The sequence below is a fragment of the Ornithorhynchus anatinus genome, chromosome 3, assembly GCF_004115215.2.
Source record: "Ornithorhynchus anatinus isolate Pmale09 chromosome 3, mOrnAna1.pri.v4, whole genome shotgun sequence".
Lineage (NCBI taxonomy): Eukaryota > Metazoa > Chordata > Mammalia > Monotremata > Ornithorhynchidae > Ornithorhynchus > Ornithorhynchus anatinus.
In genome coordinates this window covers 126,557,710-126,577,434 of record NC_041730.1, presented here as the reverse complement: position 1 = coordinate 126,577,434, position 19,725 = coordinate 126,557,710, and the positions used below count along the sequence as shown (strand labels likewise).

The 19,725-nt window shown below is 44.3% G+C and overlaps 1 protein-coding gene across 6 annotated transcripts in view; it reads left to right on the top strand.

Annotated features, from left to right (window-relative positions):
- Nucleotides 1-19,725, top strand: part of WASHC2C (WASH complex subunit 2C) — a 68,740-nt gene that overhangs the window by 17,876 nt on the left and 31,139 nt on the right. For 5 of the 6 annotated variants that reach the window (XM_029060168.2, XM_029060171.2, XM_029060167.2 and 2 more), the window contains exons 8-15: nucleotides 3,190-3,237; nucleotides 4,156-4,257; nucleotides 5,317-5,407; nucleotides 6,472-6,546; nucleotides 6,934-7,046; nucleotides 11,310-11,370; nucleotides 14,395-14,568; nucleotides 18,231-18,364. In XM_029060168.2, the coding sequence (XP_028916001.1) occupies nucleotides 3,190-3,237; nucleotides 4,156-4,257; nucleotides 5,317-5,407; nucleotides 6,472-6,546; nucleotides 6,934-7,046; nucleotides 11,310-11,370; nucleotides 14,395-14,568; nucleotides 18,231-18,364 (798 nt within the window). The remainder of the gene's footprint in view (nucleotides 1-3,189; nucleotides 3,238-4,155; nucleotides 4,258-5,316; nucleotides 5,408-6,471; nucleotides 6,547-6,933; nucleotides 7,047-11,309; nucleotides 11,371-14,394; nucleotides 14,569-18,230; nucleotides 18,365-19,725) is intronic. The other variant, XM_029060169.2, reaches the window with a different exon arrangement.

Here is a 19,725-nt window from a genome sequence, read left to right as displayed (position 1 = left end):
CCATGCTGCTTCATGTTTACATGTGATATCCACCCACCCGTGTCCCCACCATACTAAGGTGTATATAAATTGTATATATATGGGTATATAAATTTATATACATGTATATAAATATGCATGTATATATATATACACAAAACTTCTCACTCTAGGCTTCAAGGCTCTCCATCACCTTGCCCCTTCCTACCTCTCCTCCCTTCTCTCTTTCTCCCTTCTCTTCTCTCTTTACTGCCGACCCCGCACCCTCCGCTCCTCTGCCGCCCACCTCCTCCCCGTCCCCCATTCTTGCCTATCCCACCGACAACCCCTGGGACACGTCCTCCCGCGGTCCCGGAATGCCCTTCCTCCTCACCTCTGTCAAACTCATTCTCTTCCCCTCTTCAAAACCCTACTTAAAGCTCACCTCCTCCAAGAGGCCTTCCCAGACTGAGCTCTCCTTTTCCCTCTGCTCCCTCTACCCCCGCCTCACCTCTCCGCAGCTAAACCCTCTTCTCCCCGCTTTCCCTCTGCTCCTCCCCCCTCCCGTCCCATCCCCTCAGCACTATACTCGTCCGCTCAACTGTATATATCTTCATCACCCTATTTATTTTGTTAATGAGGTGTACATCACCCTGATTCTATTTATTTGCTATTGTTTTAATGAGATGTTCTTCCCCTTGATTCTATTTATTGCCATTGTTCTTGTCTGTCTGTCTCCCCCGATTAGACTGTAAGCCCATCAAAGGGCAGGGACCGTCTCTATCTGTTACCGATTTGTACATTCCAAGCACTTAGTACAGTGCTCTGCACATAGTGAGCACTCAATAAATACTATTGAATGAATGAATGCACACACACATATACATATATGTCTGTTTTCCCCTCTAGACAGTACGGTTGTTACAGGCAGGGAACATGTCTGCCAACTCTTCTGTATTCTGCCTACTCTTCCAGGTGCTTAGTACAGTGCTTTGCACATAGTAAGCATTCAGTACCATTGATGATAATGACAGTACAGTTGTACAATGTTCCACTGTGGTAAAGACCACATCTTGATGAAGTTCAGCCATTGAGAGCTATTCCCTGTGCATCACTATTTTAGGGTCCACTGTAATCCTTTGAGTCGAGCGATAGTGTTATCGGCTGGCATCCAACTTGCACAAAAGATTAGTAAAAACCTTTATTCAGAGTAGTTTCTGTCTCGTGAGCAGGGAATATGTCTGCCAAGTCTACTGTGTGGTACTCTTCGAAGCCCTCAGCATAGTGCTCTGCACACAATGCTCAATAAAAACCATTGTTGATGATGATAATGATTCTTAGCCAGTTATTTAGAAATGTTTGAACTAAAACTTTCTGGTGAAGGAGAGAGCTTGGAAAATTCATGATCCTGCTAGATATGTAAGAACAATAATAATTTTTTTTAAGCAGAAGCAACAGCAGGTGTTGAACACCTGCTATGGTCAGAGCATTGTGCTAAACACTTGGGAAAATACAATAAAAGGAAAAAATATATTCCCAGATTTATATAGTAGTTGCTACAGGCCTGGACTGTTGCTGATGATAATAATAATATGGTATTTGTTACTGCCTTACTATATGCCAAGGACTGAACACACTGTGAGAAGCAGCATAGCTTTGTGGAAAGAACCCGGGCTTGGGAATCAGGGATGTGGGTTCGAATACTGGCCCCACCACTTACCAGCTGTGTGACTGTGGGCAAGTCACTTCACTTCTCTGTACCTCAGTTCCCTCATCTGTAAAATGGGGGTTGAGACTCTGAACCCCACTTGGGACAACCTGATTACCTTTTATCTACTGCAGCTCTTAGAACAGTGCTTGACACATAGTAAGTGCTTAACAAATACCATCATCATTCTTATCATTATAATTAACAAAGCCCTAGAGTTGATAGAGACTAAGAAGATAAGACCCAATCCTTGTCCCATATAGAGCTCCCTCAGTCTAAAACGGAGGGAGAATGGGGATTTTATCCCCATTTTACAAGAGTAACTAAGGCAAGACACTGAAAAGTTAGTTGACTTACCTAACCCCCACAACAGGCAAAGTAGTGGAACCGGGATTAGAACCCGGGTGTGTTTTGCTTGGCTGGGTTGATTTTAGGCTCAAAGGAGAGAATCATTTTACTGCTGTTGGTATTCTTGCCCATTTTTCCCCTGAGCCTAGCTATGGTGCTCTGGTAGCCTATTTTAAACAGATCAGAAATTTGAAACTTTCTCTGAGGAGAAGAAAAGATCACTGCAATGGAGCTCAGGATTCAATTCCACAAAGCTAAAGAATTTCAAAAATCATCATTAAGAAGAGGACCTTATGTTGCGTATTTACTTATGTTACCTCTTTTTGATCATACACAGGTGACTGAAAACTTCAGTTAACCCAAACCCTGTTATAATAACAATAAGATTAGTATGTTATTAAGCATTTACTGTGTGCCAAGCACTGTACCAAGTACTGGGGTAGATATAGTTAATCAAGCCAGACATAGTTCTGCTCCTACATGGGGCTCACAATCTAACGGGAGTGGGAACAGGTATTAAATTCCCCATTTTACAGATGAAGAAAGTTAGGCCCTGAGAAGTTAAAATGACTTAAAATGCCCAGGGTCACATAGCAGACAAGTGGCAGAGCTGGGATTAGAACCCAGATCCTCCGGCTCCCTGGCTCTTGCTCTTTCTGCTAGACCACACCGCTCATCTGCCTTCTTTTCCCACTGGGCTTCTTTTGTCCACTGGACTAATTTTTAAGTTTCATTCCATAGCCACAAAATGGGTGGAGGGCAACTAGAAGAGTTGGAGAGTGGGGAGAGAGGCAAGTTTAAATTTGCAGACCAAATAAATTGAACCAAGGTGGTCGTTTTTGATTGAATCTGAGGAATGTGATTAAAAATGCTTTCAAGTTCAAGACTGATAGATCCTAGTCAGCCTCTTTGCTGAAGGAAACCTTGTAAAAACAAAACAAAACTTGATAGAGTGTTCAACCAGCAACCTTCCCTGTAGCACCATTAATTAGTAATTGGCTACTGTTTGGACAGTGATGCTAAAGGACAAGTTTGTAGATCGGCTTTAGGAATGAAATTGCTGGAACCAATTCTTGATTCCAAATAAGAATGAGCTTTGGGGTGGGGGCGTGGGGAAGGTGTGGGTGTGTGTGTGTTGAAGCCAGTGTTAATAAAAGCACCTATTTATATTCTAGGAATCCGAAGACGATTTTGGCAATCAGAGTGGTGACGATCAGAAAACGGTAAAGCTAAACCTTGCAAAAGAACCTGACCGGATAGCTGTGAATATTTCCTCTCGGCACATTCTTGACTGAGACTGATGAAATCGATGAACAAGGAAGTTGGGATTCAACCAGTTTGAACAATCAATCCTACATTTAAAAATGCTAAGCCATTTTTCCTTCTGGAGAAAACGGGTTCCTTGCCTTGCTTTAGGTTCCTCAGCATTACCCACATAAACTTGTTGTGGGCAGGGGAAAAAGTGTCTGTTTCTTGTTGTATCATACTCTTCCAAGCGCTTAGTAAAGTGATTTGCACACAGTAAGCGCTCAATAAATACGATTGAGTGAATAAACCTGGATAGTCCACTAGTGGAAAAAGACTGTGAACAAAAGGAGGAAGAGTATTTTGATTGGCAAAAGAGTCCCAACTTTACTTATTTGCTTGTTTGTCCATTTCATTTCCCCTCAGCTGAATCCAGATCAGTCACTCAATCAGTGGTATTTATGATGCTCTTACTGTGGGCACGACGCTTGGGAGAGTTAGTTGGTAGACATGTTCCCTGCCCACAGCGAGTCTACAATCTGGAGGGATAATCGGCTTGGCCACTGCCTGTGTCTCCGGTAAGGTGAAGTGGTAGTCTTTCCTGAAGGGGCTCACATTCACACTTAGAAAGTGTCTTTTAACAGTCAACCGAATCCCAGGTTCTTTGCAAGTACGTAGTACAGCACTCTGCACATAGCGCTCAAATGTCTGCCATGGAGTGATCCAGAGGAAAAGGAGCTTCTTTCAAGTTAAACAGAAATAGATCCTGAAAAATCAGTTCCGTTTATGAACGGCGGCTTCAGAGGGCCCTTTTGATCCCGAAAAAGTCTCTTGATCGGCACCTAGGATTTGACTTTCGTGTTTCTAACCCCGTTGCCTCGATTCTCCCTCAACAGCGCCCGACACTGAGTGATGAAGAGGAAGATGACGATGGCTGTGAATCAGAGAAGGAAGAGGAGGAGGAGGAAGACGGAACTGATGTGGAAAGACCTAGAGGCGTAAGAGAACTATAGCCACGATTCTAGGCATCCGGTTCCCTGTTGACTCATTTTCTGTATCGTCCCCGCTTCTTACCAAGTTCTGTACGGAGCATTTGCTCTTCCATTGCACTTAATCCTCTACTGTCTCAAGCATCTTAGATTGCTTGCAAACATCATTTCTCCTGGGAACATTTATTGGTTTGTGGGATGGGTTTTATTTTAGTTGTTGTTTTTTGTTGTTAATTTTTTTTGCTTAAGTATACTCTTGGGCAGGGAATGTGTCTTTCCACTCTGATGTATTGTACGCTCCCAAGTGCTTAATACAGTGGTCTGCACTCAGTAGCGCTAAGTACCAATGATGATGCTTATTCCTCTTCCCCCATTATATGACTTCACGCTAAGTAACCCACTAGCCTAAATTGTTGTCAGTACACTGGTAGATGCTTGAAAAATTCAGAGCAGAAGTATGAGTTTTCTAGAAAGTGGAAACATCTTCCAGCCCTCCTACATTCACCTGTGTAGCAGAAATCTTGACTTTTTTTCTTAGCCTCAGGGGGCTTGATGGGAGTTTCTTATGGTTTTTAAGTGCTTACTAGGTGCCAGGCACTGTACTAAGCACCGGGGTATATATAACATCATCAAATTGGACATAGTCCATGTCCCACATGAGGCTCCCAGTCATAATTCCCATTTTACAGATGAGGTAACTGAGGCACTGGGAAGCAAAATGGTTTGCCATGGTCTCACAGCAGGCAGGTGGCAGTGGCAGGATTAAAACTCAGTTCATTCAGTCGTATTTATTGATTGTTTACTGTGCGCAAAGCACTGTACTAAGTCAGATCCTCTGACTCCCAAGACCGGGTTCTTTCCACTTGGACACGCTGGTCAGTTGTTGCTCCTTTAACTACCAGTGCTCACTAATAATAGTAACTGTAATATTTTCTAATAAGAGTTTATTATGGAATAAGCACTGGAGTAGTTATAAGATAATCAGGTCAAACACAGGCCCGTCCCTCATGGAGCTCACAGTCTAAGTAGGAAGGAGAGCAGGTGTTGAATCTCTTTTTTGTCTCGTAGCTCAAAAAGGAGAGACCGACATCATTTGCCGATGAGCTGGCAGCCCGGATCAAAGGGGACAAGACAGGCAAGACAGATGATGAGCCAATGAGTAAGTCAGAAGAGACTAAATAATAATGAAAAGTGTGGCGTTTGAACACTATGTGGAGAAGCAGCATGGCACAGTGGATAGAGCATGGGCCTGGGAGTCAGAAAGTCATGGGTTCTAGTCCCGGCTCCACCACTTGTCTGCCGTGTGACCTGGGGCAAGTCACTTCACTTCTCTGGGCCTCAGTTACCTCACCTGTAAAAAAAAATGGGGATTCACAGTGTGAGCCCAATGTGGGACAGGGACTGTGTCCAACCTGATTAACTTGTATATACCCCAGTACTTAAAACTGTGCTTGGCACATAATAATAATAATGATGATAGCATTTGTTGAGCGTTTACTATGTGCAAAGCACTGTTCTAAGCGCTGGGGGTGGATACAAGGTGATCAGGTTGTCCCACATGGGGCTTACAGTCTTAATCCCCATTTTACAGATGAGGTAACTGAGGCACAGAGAAGTTACGTGACTGGCCCAAAGTCACACGACTGACAAGCGGCGGAGGTGGGATTAGAACCCATGACCTCTGACTCCCAAGCCCAGGCTCTTTCCACTGAACCATGCTGCTTAGTAAGCACTTAACAAGTAACATAATTATTATTACCGTATGCCAAGTACTGTGCTGAGCACTGGGTTAGATTCAAGATAATCAAGTCAGACACTGCCCTATCCCATGGGAGACTTATAACTAAGGGAAGGGAGAATGGATGTTTATATCCGCAGCATTCCATCTCTCACTTTCCACCTGAAGGGCCCTTACTGTAGCGTGCCTTCCAAAAGTAACGGCACAGGGCTCCGGCTTAATTTACATCTCATTCGAGGGCCCAGACGGGTCTTAGCTACGAAGGGTCAGTAGCTCAGGCTCAAGGAATCACCGTGTGGCTCGGCCGTAGTTCCAAGCCGGTAAGAATGAAATCGGGTCCTGGTACTTGAAGAAGTAAAATGCCAGTAGCAAACTCAGATTTTGAGCTAATGCAATTGAGAATGAGTTGACATTAGCGTTGGCCCTAGGTAAGAAATGCCGTCTGCCGTAGAGCCTTTAAGTAAACTGTAAACTGCTTTTTTGAGCCACATCCTCAGGGGAAGCAAAAACGAAGAAGCGGGTGAAAGAGAAGAAGGAAGTCAGAAAAGTTCCCTCCGACGGTAAGCCTCATCGCGTAAAGAATTTTGTGATCAGTGTCAATCCGTGGTATTTATTGAATGATAACTGTGTGCAGAGCACTGTACTAAACGCTAGGGAGAGTACAATGCAACAGAATTGGTAGGCACATTTCCCTGCCCACAGTGAGCTTACAGTCTAGAGGACTAGCTTTCAGTATAGAAGGACCGCACCTAAATAACGTGTGTGTTAAAGGACCAGGGGAAGAATGTCGTGTCTGCACAAATGTTCACTGTGCCCTAGGATGGAAAAAGACTCATCTTTTCCTCCGACCCAGATTGTCATCATTACGTAGAGACTGAAGAGTTGGTTGTGAAAGAAATCTCCATTTGTCACTCTGAAACGTGGTGTGTTTTTTTCTGTTTTGTTAGATGAAGAGGATGACATATTCAAACCACCCAAACTGACGGATGAAGACTTCTCACCGTTTGGTTCTAAAGGGGGCCTGTTTAGTGGAGGGAGAGGACTCTTTGATGATGATGAGGTTAGTGGAGGGTAGATAATAGTAATAATAAGCATGGTATTGGTTAAGCACATACTATTGGCAAATGCTGGGGTAGATATAAGATAGGCGTGACATAGTCCCTGTCCCACATGGGGCTCACAGTCTGAAGGGGAGGGAGAAGAGGTACCGAGTCCCCATTTTACAGCTACAAAAACTGGGGCGAAGTGAAGTGACCTGCCCAAGGTCACACAACAGGTAAGTGGCAGAGCTTGGATTAGAACCCAGGTAAATAGAGTTGCATGTAATTGCCATGAAGCTAGGAGAGGACTTCCCTCCCCACAACATAGCCCTTGAAATCTTGCCGGGTTCAAATAATCAATCAGTCCTATTTACTGACCGTTTACTTCTTGTGACAGACTATTCTGAGCACTTGGAAAGGCACCATTCAGTGGGTAGACCCAACCCATGCGCTCAAGGAGCTTACAGGCTAACGGAACATCATTTAACGAAGTAATGTATCCTCATCCTCTTGGCTATTAGAGTGAAGAGCAGCGATCACCTCATTTTGACAGAAAGATCGAGCCCCACCATAGGCAATACCCCTTTTTTTTTTTCCATTCATCTACCCTTATAAATTGTCCTGAAGTTGTCAACGCCCCTGATTGTCTGCAACACCATCATCTCAATCAGTCAACAGTATTTATTGAGCAATTGCTATTTGCAGAGCACTGTGCAAAGCACTTGGGAAAATGCAAATATGATTTTGTCGCATCCGTTCACTGTTCCATTTACATAGTACGGCAGTCTTTTACTCAAATACACAGGCACTGACAAAAAACCCAAAAGCACACACCAAAAGGAATATCAACACAGACATACCAATACAAACACAGATCTGCACACTTCTTAGCCAGTACAAAAGCAAACACATTATGGAATAATCCTCTTAAACTTCACCACTCGATGTGGTTGGGCAAACTCGCGTGGCTTAGTGGTAGAACCCCGGGCTTGGGAGTCAGAGGTCATGGGTTCTAATCCCGGCTCCGCCACTTGTCTGCTGTGTGACTTTGGACAAGTCACTTCACTTCTCTGGGCCTCAGTGACCTCATCTATAAAATAAGGATTAAGACTGTGAGCCCCACGTGGCACCACCTGATTACCTTGTAACTACCCCAGTACTTAGAACAGTGCTTGGCATATAGTAAGCGCTTAACAAATACCATGATCATCATCATGGAATCTCTGTCCACAGGGAGCTTACAGTCTACGGGGAGAGATGGACGTTAAAAGTAGGTTCAGTGTATCAGAAAGGGCTCTGACCCAACAAGTGTCTGGCAAGGTGGAATTCCAAAGGGATTTTCCAGATCGCATGAGCAGGACTCGCTAAGGAATCTCTTTAGTTTAAGGTCCCCTGAATATCTAACAGAAATTAGCCATGTTGTATCGTAAGCCTACTCTTTCCTTTTATTTTTTCATGGCAGCCGTAGCTAGTGAAAAGAGCAGGGCCTGGGAGTCAGAGGACCAGGATTCTAATCCCGATTCTGCCACATCCCTGCTGGTTGACCTTGGGCACGTCATTTCACTTGTCTGTACCTCAGTTTCCTCCTCTGTACAATAGAGATTCAGTACCTGTTACCTCTCCCCCTTAGGCTGTGAGCCCCATGTGGGACAAGGACTTGGTTTGACCTAATCATCTTGTAGCTACCCCATTGCAGAGGAAGTACATTTTTAAATCCACTAAGCACTTACTATGTGCCAGGCACATAGTGCTTCACAGATTTCACTGTTATTACTGTTACATTATTGTTTCACTGCTTCATGGAGTATTTGAGTGCAGCAATCATATTTCCTATCAGAAATTCCAGCATTCTGATTGTCTGGGTTGGGAAAGGAGGGGCCCAAAGAGGTTGACAAACTGGAACAAGCAAAAATTGCTAAATGGATAGAGCACGGGCATGGGAGTCGGAAGGGCCTGAGTTCTAATCCTGCTCTACCACTTGTCTGCTGTGTGACCTTGGGCGCAAGGCACTTCACTTCTCTGTGCCTCAGTTACCTCCTCTGTAAAATGGGGATTGAGACTGCGAGCCTCACGTGGGACGGGACCGTGTCCAACCCAATTTGCTTGTATCCACCCCAATGCTTAGTCCAGTGCCTGGCATAAAGTAAGCGCTTAACAAATGCCATGGTGGTGAGGTAGAAAAGATCAAGGTACAGTGAGTAGGTCAGCATTTAGAGGAATGAATTGGGTGGGCTGGGTCGGAGTAGGAAATCAGCGAGATAGGAAGGGAGGGGGCAAGGTGATTGTTTTATAGTCAATGGGAAGGAGTTGCTGTTTGATGTGGAGGTGAATGGGAAGCCACTGAAGGTTCTTAAGGAGTGGGGAAATAGGGGCTGAACTTTTTGGGGTTTTTTTCGTTTTTTGTTTTAAAAGAAAAATAATCTGGGGAGCAGAATGAAGTATGGACTGGAGCGGGGAGAGATAGCAGGAAGCAGGGTATTCAGCAAGGACACTGCTGCAATGGTAGAGGCAGGATAGAAAAAATGCTTGAATCAGTATAAAAGTTTGGATGTAGAGGAAAGAGTCACAGTTTTAGTGACATTGCGAAGGTTGAACCAACAGGATTTAGTGACAGGTTGAATTTGTGGGTTGTATGAAGATAGGAGAAGCCAGGAGCTGGGGAAGAAGGATCCCCAGATCAATCTATCAGTCATATTCATTGAGTTCTTACTGTGTACAGATCATTGTACTAAGCGTCTGGGAAAATACAGTCCGAGTATGAGCTGGTAGACACATCCCTGTCCTCAAGGCGCTAATCAGATGGAGTCACGACTCTTTTCTTTCTGGTGACGTAAAAGCCAACTACCCATACTGGACATTAGTTTTAGTCCTGGCTCTACCACTTGTCTGCTCTGTGACCTTGGGCAAGTCACTTCACTTCTCTGGGCCTCAGGTACCTCATCTGTAAAATAGGGATTGAAACTATGAGCCCCATTTGGTACAGGGACTGTGTGCCACCTGATTTGTTTGTATCCACCCCCAGTGCTTGGTACAGTGCCTGGCACATAGTAAGCACTTCAATACAATAATAGTAATAAATGTGATGCCTCTCCATTTTAATACAATTATAGTACTCTAATGTTGTTCATCTCTAATTGACTGAGTACACAATTCTGGCAATAATAGGGTATTCATCCTTAGTTCAGGAACAGACTCCCCTTAACCCCCACGCCAAACCCTACCGCCCCCATTTTATAGCACTGTTCCTATGAGAAAATTTCTTCTGACTTAGACTTTAAGACACAGTTTTCAGGAACCCATTCAATCAGTATTATTTATGGAGTACTTACTATGTGTAGAGCACTGTAGTGAGCACTTGGGAAAGTACAGTATATTAGGAGTTGGAAGACATGGTCCCTGCTACAAGGAATTTACAGTCTAGAGGGGGAGACGGTGTTTCCTGTATATTAGCAAAAGAAGGGTATGATTGGTGAATCAAGAGCATATGCTTTAACAGTTTCTGAACAATAAACCTCCTTTTTTTTTTTTGTTCCGCCCAAGAAGTGGCTTCCTCTCCTTTCTGCATTGTTTCTGTCCTTGGATCTGTGACCTTTGGCCTTTTGATATTCATTCCACCCTCAAGCCCACAACATATGAAGTTCATATCTTTAAATTATACATTAAAAATTATTTATACTAATGGCTGTCTCCCGTGCTAGATTGTAAGCTTAATATAGGCAGGGAATCTATCTGCTGACTCTGTTGTATTCTCCTAAGCACTTAATACAGTGGTCTGCACAATAGTAAGCACTCACTAAATACCACTGATTGAAAAGGGCCTTCATCTGAACCTTTTAAGCACTTTATATTCACCTCAACCTCACAGTACTTATGTCCATTTTTTTAATATATATTAAGTCTCATCTCTCCATCAAGACTGTAAGCTCCTCACAGTCTAAGTAGGAGGAAGAATAGGTATTTCATCCCTATTTTGCTGATGAGGAAACCAAGGCACCGAGAAGTGAAATGACTGCTTAAGGTTACACAGCAGACAAGTGGCAAGCTGGGATTAGAATCCAAGTCCTCTGACTACCAGGCCTGTGCTCTTTCCACTAGGCCATACTTCTCTACCAAATCTGCTTTCCCAAGCATTTAGTACAGTTCAGGAACTGTCAAAAAATACCATTGATCAATTGATTGACTGGATGACATCTCATCGAATGGAAAAAAAGGTAATGCTCTGAATTTTTTTTCTCTCTTTTCACCATCTACCACAACTCCCACGCCAACTCCACTGTCATCAGAGTGATCTCTTTGCTGAAGCACCAAAAGAAAGTGAAGAAGTACCATCCCCAACTAACGGAGGTAAGATTAGTTTGAGCCCAAGGGTAGTCACCATCTCTTTGGCTAAAAGAAACTCAGATTCTCAACGATTCTATTGCCACCGGGGCACTGAACTTATTTCCAGAGGGTTGTTGGCCATGAGAGGGAAAACAAAAGTAGTTGGAATTTTCTAAAGACAATTTAGGGTAGCTCAGTGCAGACTAGGCCTGTGAAAGGTTGAAGAAAAGGGAAGGTTTGTAATCTGCACATTGTGACAATACTTGTAGCAGAGGGGGATGGGAAAGAAGAACAGAGCAGAACTGGAGAAGAATCTTATGTTGGCAAAGATGGATTTGGACCTAGGTTTGTTAAGAAGCTGTTCTCAGCTGAAGCTTTGATAGAGCCAATTAATAATAATAATAATAATTGGGTATGTATTGACTGCTTACTGTGTTCTCAGCAATGTACTAAGCGTTGGGGTATAACGAGATCGGCCACAGTCCCTGCCCTAAAATGGAGCTCAGGATCTAAATAGGAGGAAGGACAGGAATGTCATCCCTATTTTAGAAACGAGGAAACTGAAGCATTGGGAAGTGAAATGACCTGCGCAAGGTCACACAGCAGACAAGTGGCAAATGAAGATTAGAATCCAGGTCCTCTAACTACCAGGCATGCGCTCTTTCATTAAGCCTCGCTTGCTTCCAGTTAGTGATAATCATTTGCAATTTAATGTGCATCTTAGTCGTATTCTGCCATTTTAAAGGCATCTTAAATCCACCTCAACTGTGATGACTCAGTAATGGGAATAATAATAATATTGATAATAATGACTTTTTTTTTAAAGTACTGTGTGCCAAGCACTGTTCTAAGCACTAAGGTAGATACAAGTTAATCATGTTGAACACAGTCTCTGTCCCATAAGGAGCTCACAGTCTAAGTAGGAGGAGGAACAGGTATTGACTCTTCACATGAGAAAACTGAGGCACAGAGAAGATAAGTGACTTGCCTAAAGTCACACAACAGTCAGGTGGTGGAGCCAAGGTTATAACCCAGAGCCTTTGGCTTCCAGGTCTGCTCTTTCCACTAGGGGACTCTGCTTCTCTACTTATATGTTTTATACAAGAACTGCTTGGAACTTTAAATGTAACTCACAGTTGAGACACAGAAGGAAAAGTTAAAAAGAAAACAGTATTTGAAGTCTACAGTTTCTTCCTAGGCCATTGCTTGTAGTTTAGAAGAAGGTGTGTTAGTAGAAAGTTAATTTTCGACCTCTTGAAACATTGCTCTTCTCCTTCTTAGTTTGTTCTAGATGCTTCATCCTCCAAATTCGGAAAGAAACTCCCAGTTGGAGCCATGTCAGTTTTTCTAGTTGTGATTTTGTTTATTTTTAATGGTATTTAAGTGCATACTATGTGCCAGGCACTGTACTAAGCACTGGGGTTGATACCGAATAATCCGATTGGGCACAGTCTGTGTCCCACATGGGGCTCACAGCCCGATGTGGGCAGGGATTGTCTCTATTTGTCTTTGAATTGTACTTTCCAAGTGCTTAGTACAGTGCTCTGCACACAGTAAGCCCTCAATAAATACGATTAAATGAATGAATGAATTTTACAGATGAGGGTGTTTAGGCACAGAGAAGTTAAGTGACTTGCCTAAGGTCACACAACAGACAAGTGGTGGAGCCAAGGTTAGAACCTAGGGTCCTCTGTCTTCCAGACCTGTGCCTTATCCAGTAGACAACACTGCTTCTGGGCAGATAATTTTCTTTTTGTTATTGAATCATTTTAAAGTGAAAACCAATATTTATAATACCGTAAGAGTAGATATTCGTTGTTGGAAGGAGTATAAGGAGATTACACAGATCACTCGCAGCCTTAAAATGGGGCTTATTCATTGATGGGGCTGGCTTTTTGGGCTAGGCAGTCCACTGTGAGGAGAGCTCCTGCCTGGACTTTAGGTGCACCCTCAATGCTCTTAGCTGAAGGTCCTCTGGGGCCTGGAGATCTTGTCTTTTTCACCACCAACCCCTCAGTCACATCCTCCTTCTGGCCTGGAGCTCCCTCCCTCTTAATAATAATCACTGTCATTATTATTATTATGGTATTTATTAAACGCTTACTATGTGCCAGGTACTGTACCAAGGTCTTCCTATCAGGCACTTCTCCTCAATGAGGCCTTCCCTGATTAAGCCCTCATTTCCTTTTGTCCCCCTTCCTTCTTCCTCACCCTGGCACTTGGATTTCTACCCTTAATTCACCCCACCCTCAGCTTCCCAGCTCTCATCTACATATCTGTAATATATTTATATTAACATCTGCCTCCCCCTTTAGACCATAAGCTCGATGTGGGCAGGGAACGTGTCTACCAACTCTATAATATTGTACTCTCCCAAGTGCTTACTACAGTGCCCTGCACACAGTAATCACTCCATAAATCCAGTTGAGTACTTAGGTGAGGTCAGCATTCCAAACAGGCTAACTAACTCCTGTTGCTGTTTGGGTTGTTGCTGGTTGAACAGTTCCCAGTGGAAAATGGAATCACTCTTGCCTGCTTCAAAGCCCTACTCAAGCCTCACCTCTTCCAAGAGGCCTTCCCAGATTAAGCCCTCCTTTTCCTCAGCATCCCCTCCCTTCCCCATCACCTCAACCTGCTCCCTTTGCTCTACCTCCCTTTCCCCACCCCTCAGCACTTATGTGTATATGAATATATGTATAATTCTGTTTATATTGATGCCTGTTTACTTGTTTTGCTCTCTGTCTCCCCCCTTCTAGACTGTAAGCCTGGTGTGGGCAGAAATTGTCTCTCTTTATTGCTGAATTGTACTTTCCAAGCGCTTAATACAATGCTCTGCACACAGTAAGCGCTCAATAAATAAGATTGAATGAATGAATGAATGAATGAAATGTGTGGCAGCGGAGAATCAAAGTGGGAGAGTCAAGGGATATTTGTTCTGGGGTTGAAGGGAAAACATCCTCGTTGCTTCTGGGGACATTTTCCAGAGTAGAGGAGATTCAAGTATGCTTGCGGTCTGTCAACCCCTTTTTCTTCCTCCCCGAACCCCAGGCAGTGCTGACATGTTCGGTACTTCTTCAGTTATGTCACCAAAGGAGCTTCAGAAGCCCGTTGGCCCCACGCCAGCAAAAACCCCGCATCCCCCAGTTCCCGGTGGCCTCTTTGATGATGATGACGACAATGACGACTTTTTTGTTGCATCTAACAGCAAACCAGCTCTAACAGGTCTGGAATTCCTTCCTTTTTTTTAAATGGTGTATGTTAAGCACTTACTATGTGCCAGGCACTGTTCTAAATGCTGGGGTAGGTGTAAACTAATCAGATGGTACACAATCAATGTCCCGCATCCATTCATTCGGTGGTATTTATTGTGCACTTACTGCGTGCATAGCACTGGACTAAGCACTTGGGAAAGTATAATGCAGCAGTAAACCGTGACATTCCCTGTGCACAAACAAGCTTACGGTCATTACAAATAAATAAAATGACAGATCTATACGTAAGTGCTGTAGGTCTGGTAAAGGGGGAAGAGCAAAGGAAGCAAGTCAGGGCGACACTGAAGGGAGTGGGAGATGAGGAAAAGTGGAGCTTAGTCTGGGAAGGCCTCTTGGAGGAGGTATGCCTTCAATAAAGGTTCAAAGGGGAGGAGAGTAATTGAGGAGGGATTTGAGGAGGGAGGGCGTTCCAGGCCAGAGGCTGGGCGTGGGCTAAGGGTCGGCGGGGAAACAGGTGAGATGGAGGCACAGTGAGAAGGTTAGCGGCACTAGAGAAGCGAAGTGTGCGGACTGGATTGTAGAAGGAGAGAAGGGAGGTGAGGTAGAAGGGGGCAAGGTGATGGAGAGCTTTAAAGCAAATAGTGAAGAGTTTTTATTAGATATGGAAGTGGATGGACAACCACTCGAGTTTCTTGAGGAGGGTGACTTGTCCTGAACGTTTTTGTAGCAAAATGATCCGGGCAGCCAAGTGAAGTGTGGACTGGAGTGGGGAGAGACAGGAGGCTGGGAGGTCAGCAAGGAGGCTGATACAGTCATCCAGGCAGAATGAGTGATTGTATTAACGTGGTAGTAGTTTGGATGAATAGGAAAAGGCAGATTTTAGCCATGTTGTGAGGGTGGGAACGACAGGATTTGGCGATAGATTGAATATGTGGGGTAAATGAGATAGAGGAATCAAGGATAACGCCAAGGTTACAGGCTTATGAGACAGGAAGGCTAGTGGTGCCAGTGATGGGAAAGTCGGGGAGGACAGGGTTTGGGTGGGAAGATAAGGAGTTCTGTTTTGGACATGTTAAGTTTGAGGTAATGGGAAGACTTGCAAGTAGAGATGTCTTGAAAGGAGGAGGAGGTGCGAGACTGAAGAGAGTTTAGGGCTGGAGATGAAGATTTGGATGTCATCTGCAAAGAGGTGATAGTTGAAGCTATGGGAGGAAATAGGGCTCACATTCTTAATCCCTGTTTTACAGATGAGATACGTGAGATACAGAGAAGTAAAGTGACTAGCCCAAGGTGGCACAGCTGACAAATGGTGGAGCTGGGTTTAGAACCCGGGTCCTACTGACTTCCAGGCCCGGGTTCAACCCACTAAGCCATGCTGCTGCTTTAGTTTGAGGCTTTTCATTTAAAACAGCTTTTTTACAGGGATCAGAAAGGGGAGACCAGAACAGACACCTGGATGCACTCTGTACATTCCAGTTGGGCTTATCTACTTACTGCCATGCTCTGTCTAGGCCATAGGCTTTGGGGCTGCGCTGCCAAGTTCAGCATTCCTGGGGGAAGAGGAGAAAATGGCAAAATAATGTAACTTTTTAGACAGAAGAGGTACAGAGTGATGAATAGCTTTCACATCCAGGCAAATTAATATGCCAATGAAATAGACTCTGATTTTAGCATCAGGCCATTACTGGAAGTCATAAAATTTCCTTAGGTGCCATCTTTCATTTTGAGTTTGGGAGTGAGGCCGGGCAGGAAATTTAGTGAGGGGTGAGAACTAGGGGAAGAGAGATCTAACAGACCTGAAAGCCAGCATTCTGACTTTCCAGCTCTCTTGTCTTATCAGAGACCTGGAATTGAAACCGTGAGTGATGTGTATTAAAGGCCTACTATGTGCAGAGCACTGTACTAAATGCTTGGGAGGGTACAATACTGGATTCCGGGCAGAAAGCTGCATGAGCAATTGCAATGTTAGTGTCTATCACTGGAAACTACTTACAGATCATTGATAAGTAGTAGGAGTTGTCTTAATATTTAATAAACCCCTACAATGTTCAGCACTGTACTAAGCTTGGAACTGTACTTTCCAAGCACTTGGTACAGTGCTCTGCACGCAGTAAGCACTCAATAAATTTGAATGAATGAATAAGGACTGTGGGGCGGGGGGGGGAAGTGGGTGAGAATTAGATTCAATATCTGGCCCTGTAGGAGGGGCTCATAATGTAAGAAGAAGTAGGGGGAAGATTTGGTGACAGACACAGCAGGAAAGATGAAATAATATAAACGTAGAACAGCACAGAAGACAAAGTTGAGAGTCCAGCAAATCTGGTGGAAAGGAGAGCTGTAGGGGCCTCAGCCTGTAGCTGCCTGGATCATCAAGAGTCCAGGAACAAACAGAATTGCCCACTGTTATATTTGTGGAGGAAACACCAACACACACAACACCCTCCAACCTCCCTTTCCCCCTTCTCCCTCTCCTTCCCTCTCCTGCTCCCTTCTCCTTCCTCCCTCCTCCTCCCCCCTTCCTCTTTCTCCATCCCTCTCTCTCCTTTCCCCTTTCTCTCCCTCATTTCCTCTCTCTCTCCCTCCTTTCCCTCCCTCCTTTCCCCTCCTTTCCCTCCCTCCTTTCCCCTCCTTTCCCTCCCTCCTTTCTCCTCTCTCTCCCTCCCTCCCTCCTTTCCCCTCTCCCTCCCTCCTTCCCCCCTCCCTCCCTCCTTCTCCCTCTCTCCCTCCTTCTCCCTCTCTCCCCTCCTTCCTCCTCGTTCTCCCTCCTTCCTCCTCATTCTCCCTCCCTCCTTCCCTCTCTCTTCCTCCTCTCTTCCTCTCTCCTTCACTCTTCCTCCCTTCTTCCCCTCTTTCTCCCTCCTTCCCCCCTCCCTCCCTCTTTCCCTCTCTCTCTTCCTCTTTCCTTTTCTTTCTCTTCCTCCCTTTCCCTCCCTCCTTTCCAGGTTTAATCTCCCATGGCCCTGCGCACACCCAGTGCATCTTGGGAAGCGGGGACCTCAAGGTGGCCCAGTAGTCAGGAAGACAGCGGGGGGGAGCCCAGCGGTTTCACTCAGCACCCTAATGGGAGGAGCAGATATAGTTATGTTGACGTAGCTGTTTTAGACAGATGGTACATCATTGAATCTCTTCAAAGTTCCTTGAGTTAAGATGTGACTGTCAACATTAAGTCCTTGGAGCACTTAGCTAAAATACCACCTCTCAGACGTGTTGCCGACTCCTCTCCTATAAAATGCTAGGCCAAGACCCCAGTACAGACAACCCTGCTACTTTTTTTTTTACGATATTGAATCGCTTACTAGGTGCCAGGCACAGTGCTAAGTGCTGGATAGATACAAGGTAATCAGGTTGGACATAGTCCCTGTGCCACAGTCTTAATTCCCATTTTGCAGGTGAGGCAACTGAGGCACAGAGAAGCCAACTGACTTGCCCAAGGTCAACAGCAGACAAGTGACAGAGTTAGCCATTAGGCCATGATGCTCCATTAGCCTGTTGGTTTTCAGTGCGGCTAATAACCATACTAAGAAGAGAACATAAGGTCTCTTGGTATATTATGGGTTTAAGATCCTGCTAGTTGTCAGCGTTCAGATCAGATCCTTTTATCAGGTGGGAATTCTTTGTTGTTAAACTCTCTGATATTTTAATGAATCATTTCTTTTTTTCTTTAAACCAAAGTCAAATCTGCCACTGACCTCTTTGACGAAGAGGAGGAAGGTGATCTTTTTGGGGAAAAAGCAGTTCCTTCTCCTGCTGCTGTAAGTCAGGCGACCAAGGAAGCCGGTGATCGGAAAGAAGCAGCCGGAAAGAAGGTATTCAAAGAGAGCCGGGGAAATGAGAGTTTTACGGCAATAGGAGGAAGACAAGAAGCAACATGGCCAAGTGGGAAAGAGCACAGGCCTGGGAGTCAGAGGACCTGGGTTCCAATCCCAGCTCTGCCACTTATGTGTTGTGTGACCTTAAGCAAGTCACTTCTCTGTGTCTCAGTCACCTCATCTAAAAATAGGGATTAAAACTCTGAGCCTCATGTGGGACAAAGACTGTGTCCAAACTGATTATCTGGTATCTATCGCAGCACCAAATCAGAGCCTGGTACATCAATATATACATTTTTTTAAAAAAAAAATGTTAATTATAGTAAAAATTCTAAGTACTTAACTCTTAGTACAGTGCCTGGCTCATAGTAAGTGCTTAACAAATACCTTTTTTTTAAAAAAAAGTGCTAAGCACTGTACTAAGAACTAGAGTAGGTTCAAGATAACCAGGTCCTTGCCCCACATGGGGCTCACAGCCTAAGTAGGAGGAAGAAACAGGTATTCGATCCCAATTTTACAGATTATGAAACTAAGGCAGAGAAAATTGAGTTGACTTGTGCATAACCACACAGCGAGCAAGTGGAAGAGCTGGAATTAGAACCCAGGTTATCAAATTCCCAAACCCATGCTTTCTTCACCAGGCCTTGCTGCTTCCCACTTGAAAGCTGATACCAACAGATAGCTTTACTCATCTTAAAATATGTGGAAATGCTTTGATCGATATGTGTGAACACTGAAGGGCTAAAAGATAGCTCATTTCTAGGTCTTCCTCATCCTAATTTCGTTTCACCCGGAGGATCCCAAAAACTCTTGATCTTCCCTTGTGTCTGGAAGTCCTTGCCATCTTTTCTGTTCTTTTCTCCCGATCTCTAAAGCCTTCTCTTGGTGTATTGCACGTGAGAGTCAGTAGGTGAGTTGAGTCATATTTATTGGTCACTTGCTGTGTGCAGAGAGAACTGTACTGAGTGCTGGGGAGAGTACAGTATAACAGTTTGGTAGACATGTTTCCTACCCACAGTGAGCTTATAGTCTGAGTGGGAGGAGAGAAGCAGATATTAATCTGACTAAATAAACTATCAATATTCATTCAATTGTACTGAGCACCCACTGTGTGCAGAGCACTGTCCTAGGCACTTGGGAGAGTAGAGTACACAGTTGGTAGACACGTTCCTTGCCCACAACGAGCTTATAGTCTAGGGGGGACAGACATTTATCTAAATAAATTACAGATATCCATTCGATCATATTTTTTGAATGCTCTGCATGCAGAGCACTGTATTAAGTGCTTAGGAGAGTATAATATAACAATAAGCAGACATTCCCTGCCCACAATGAGCTTACAGTCTAGAGGGAATAAA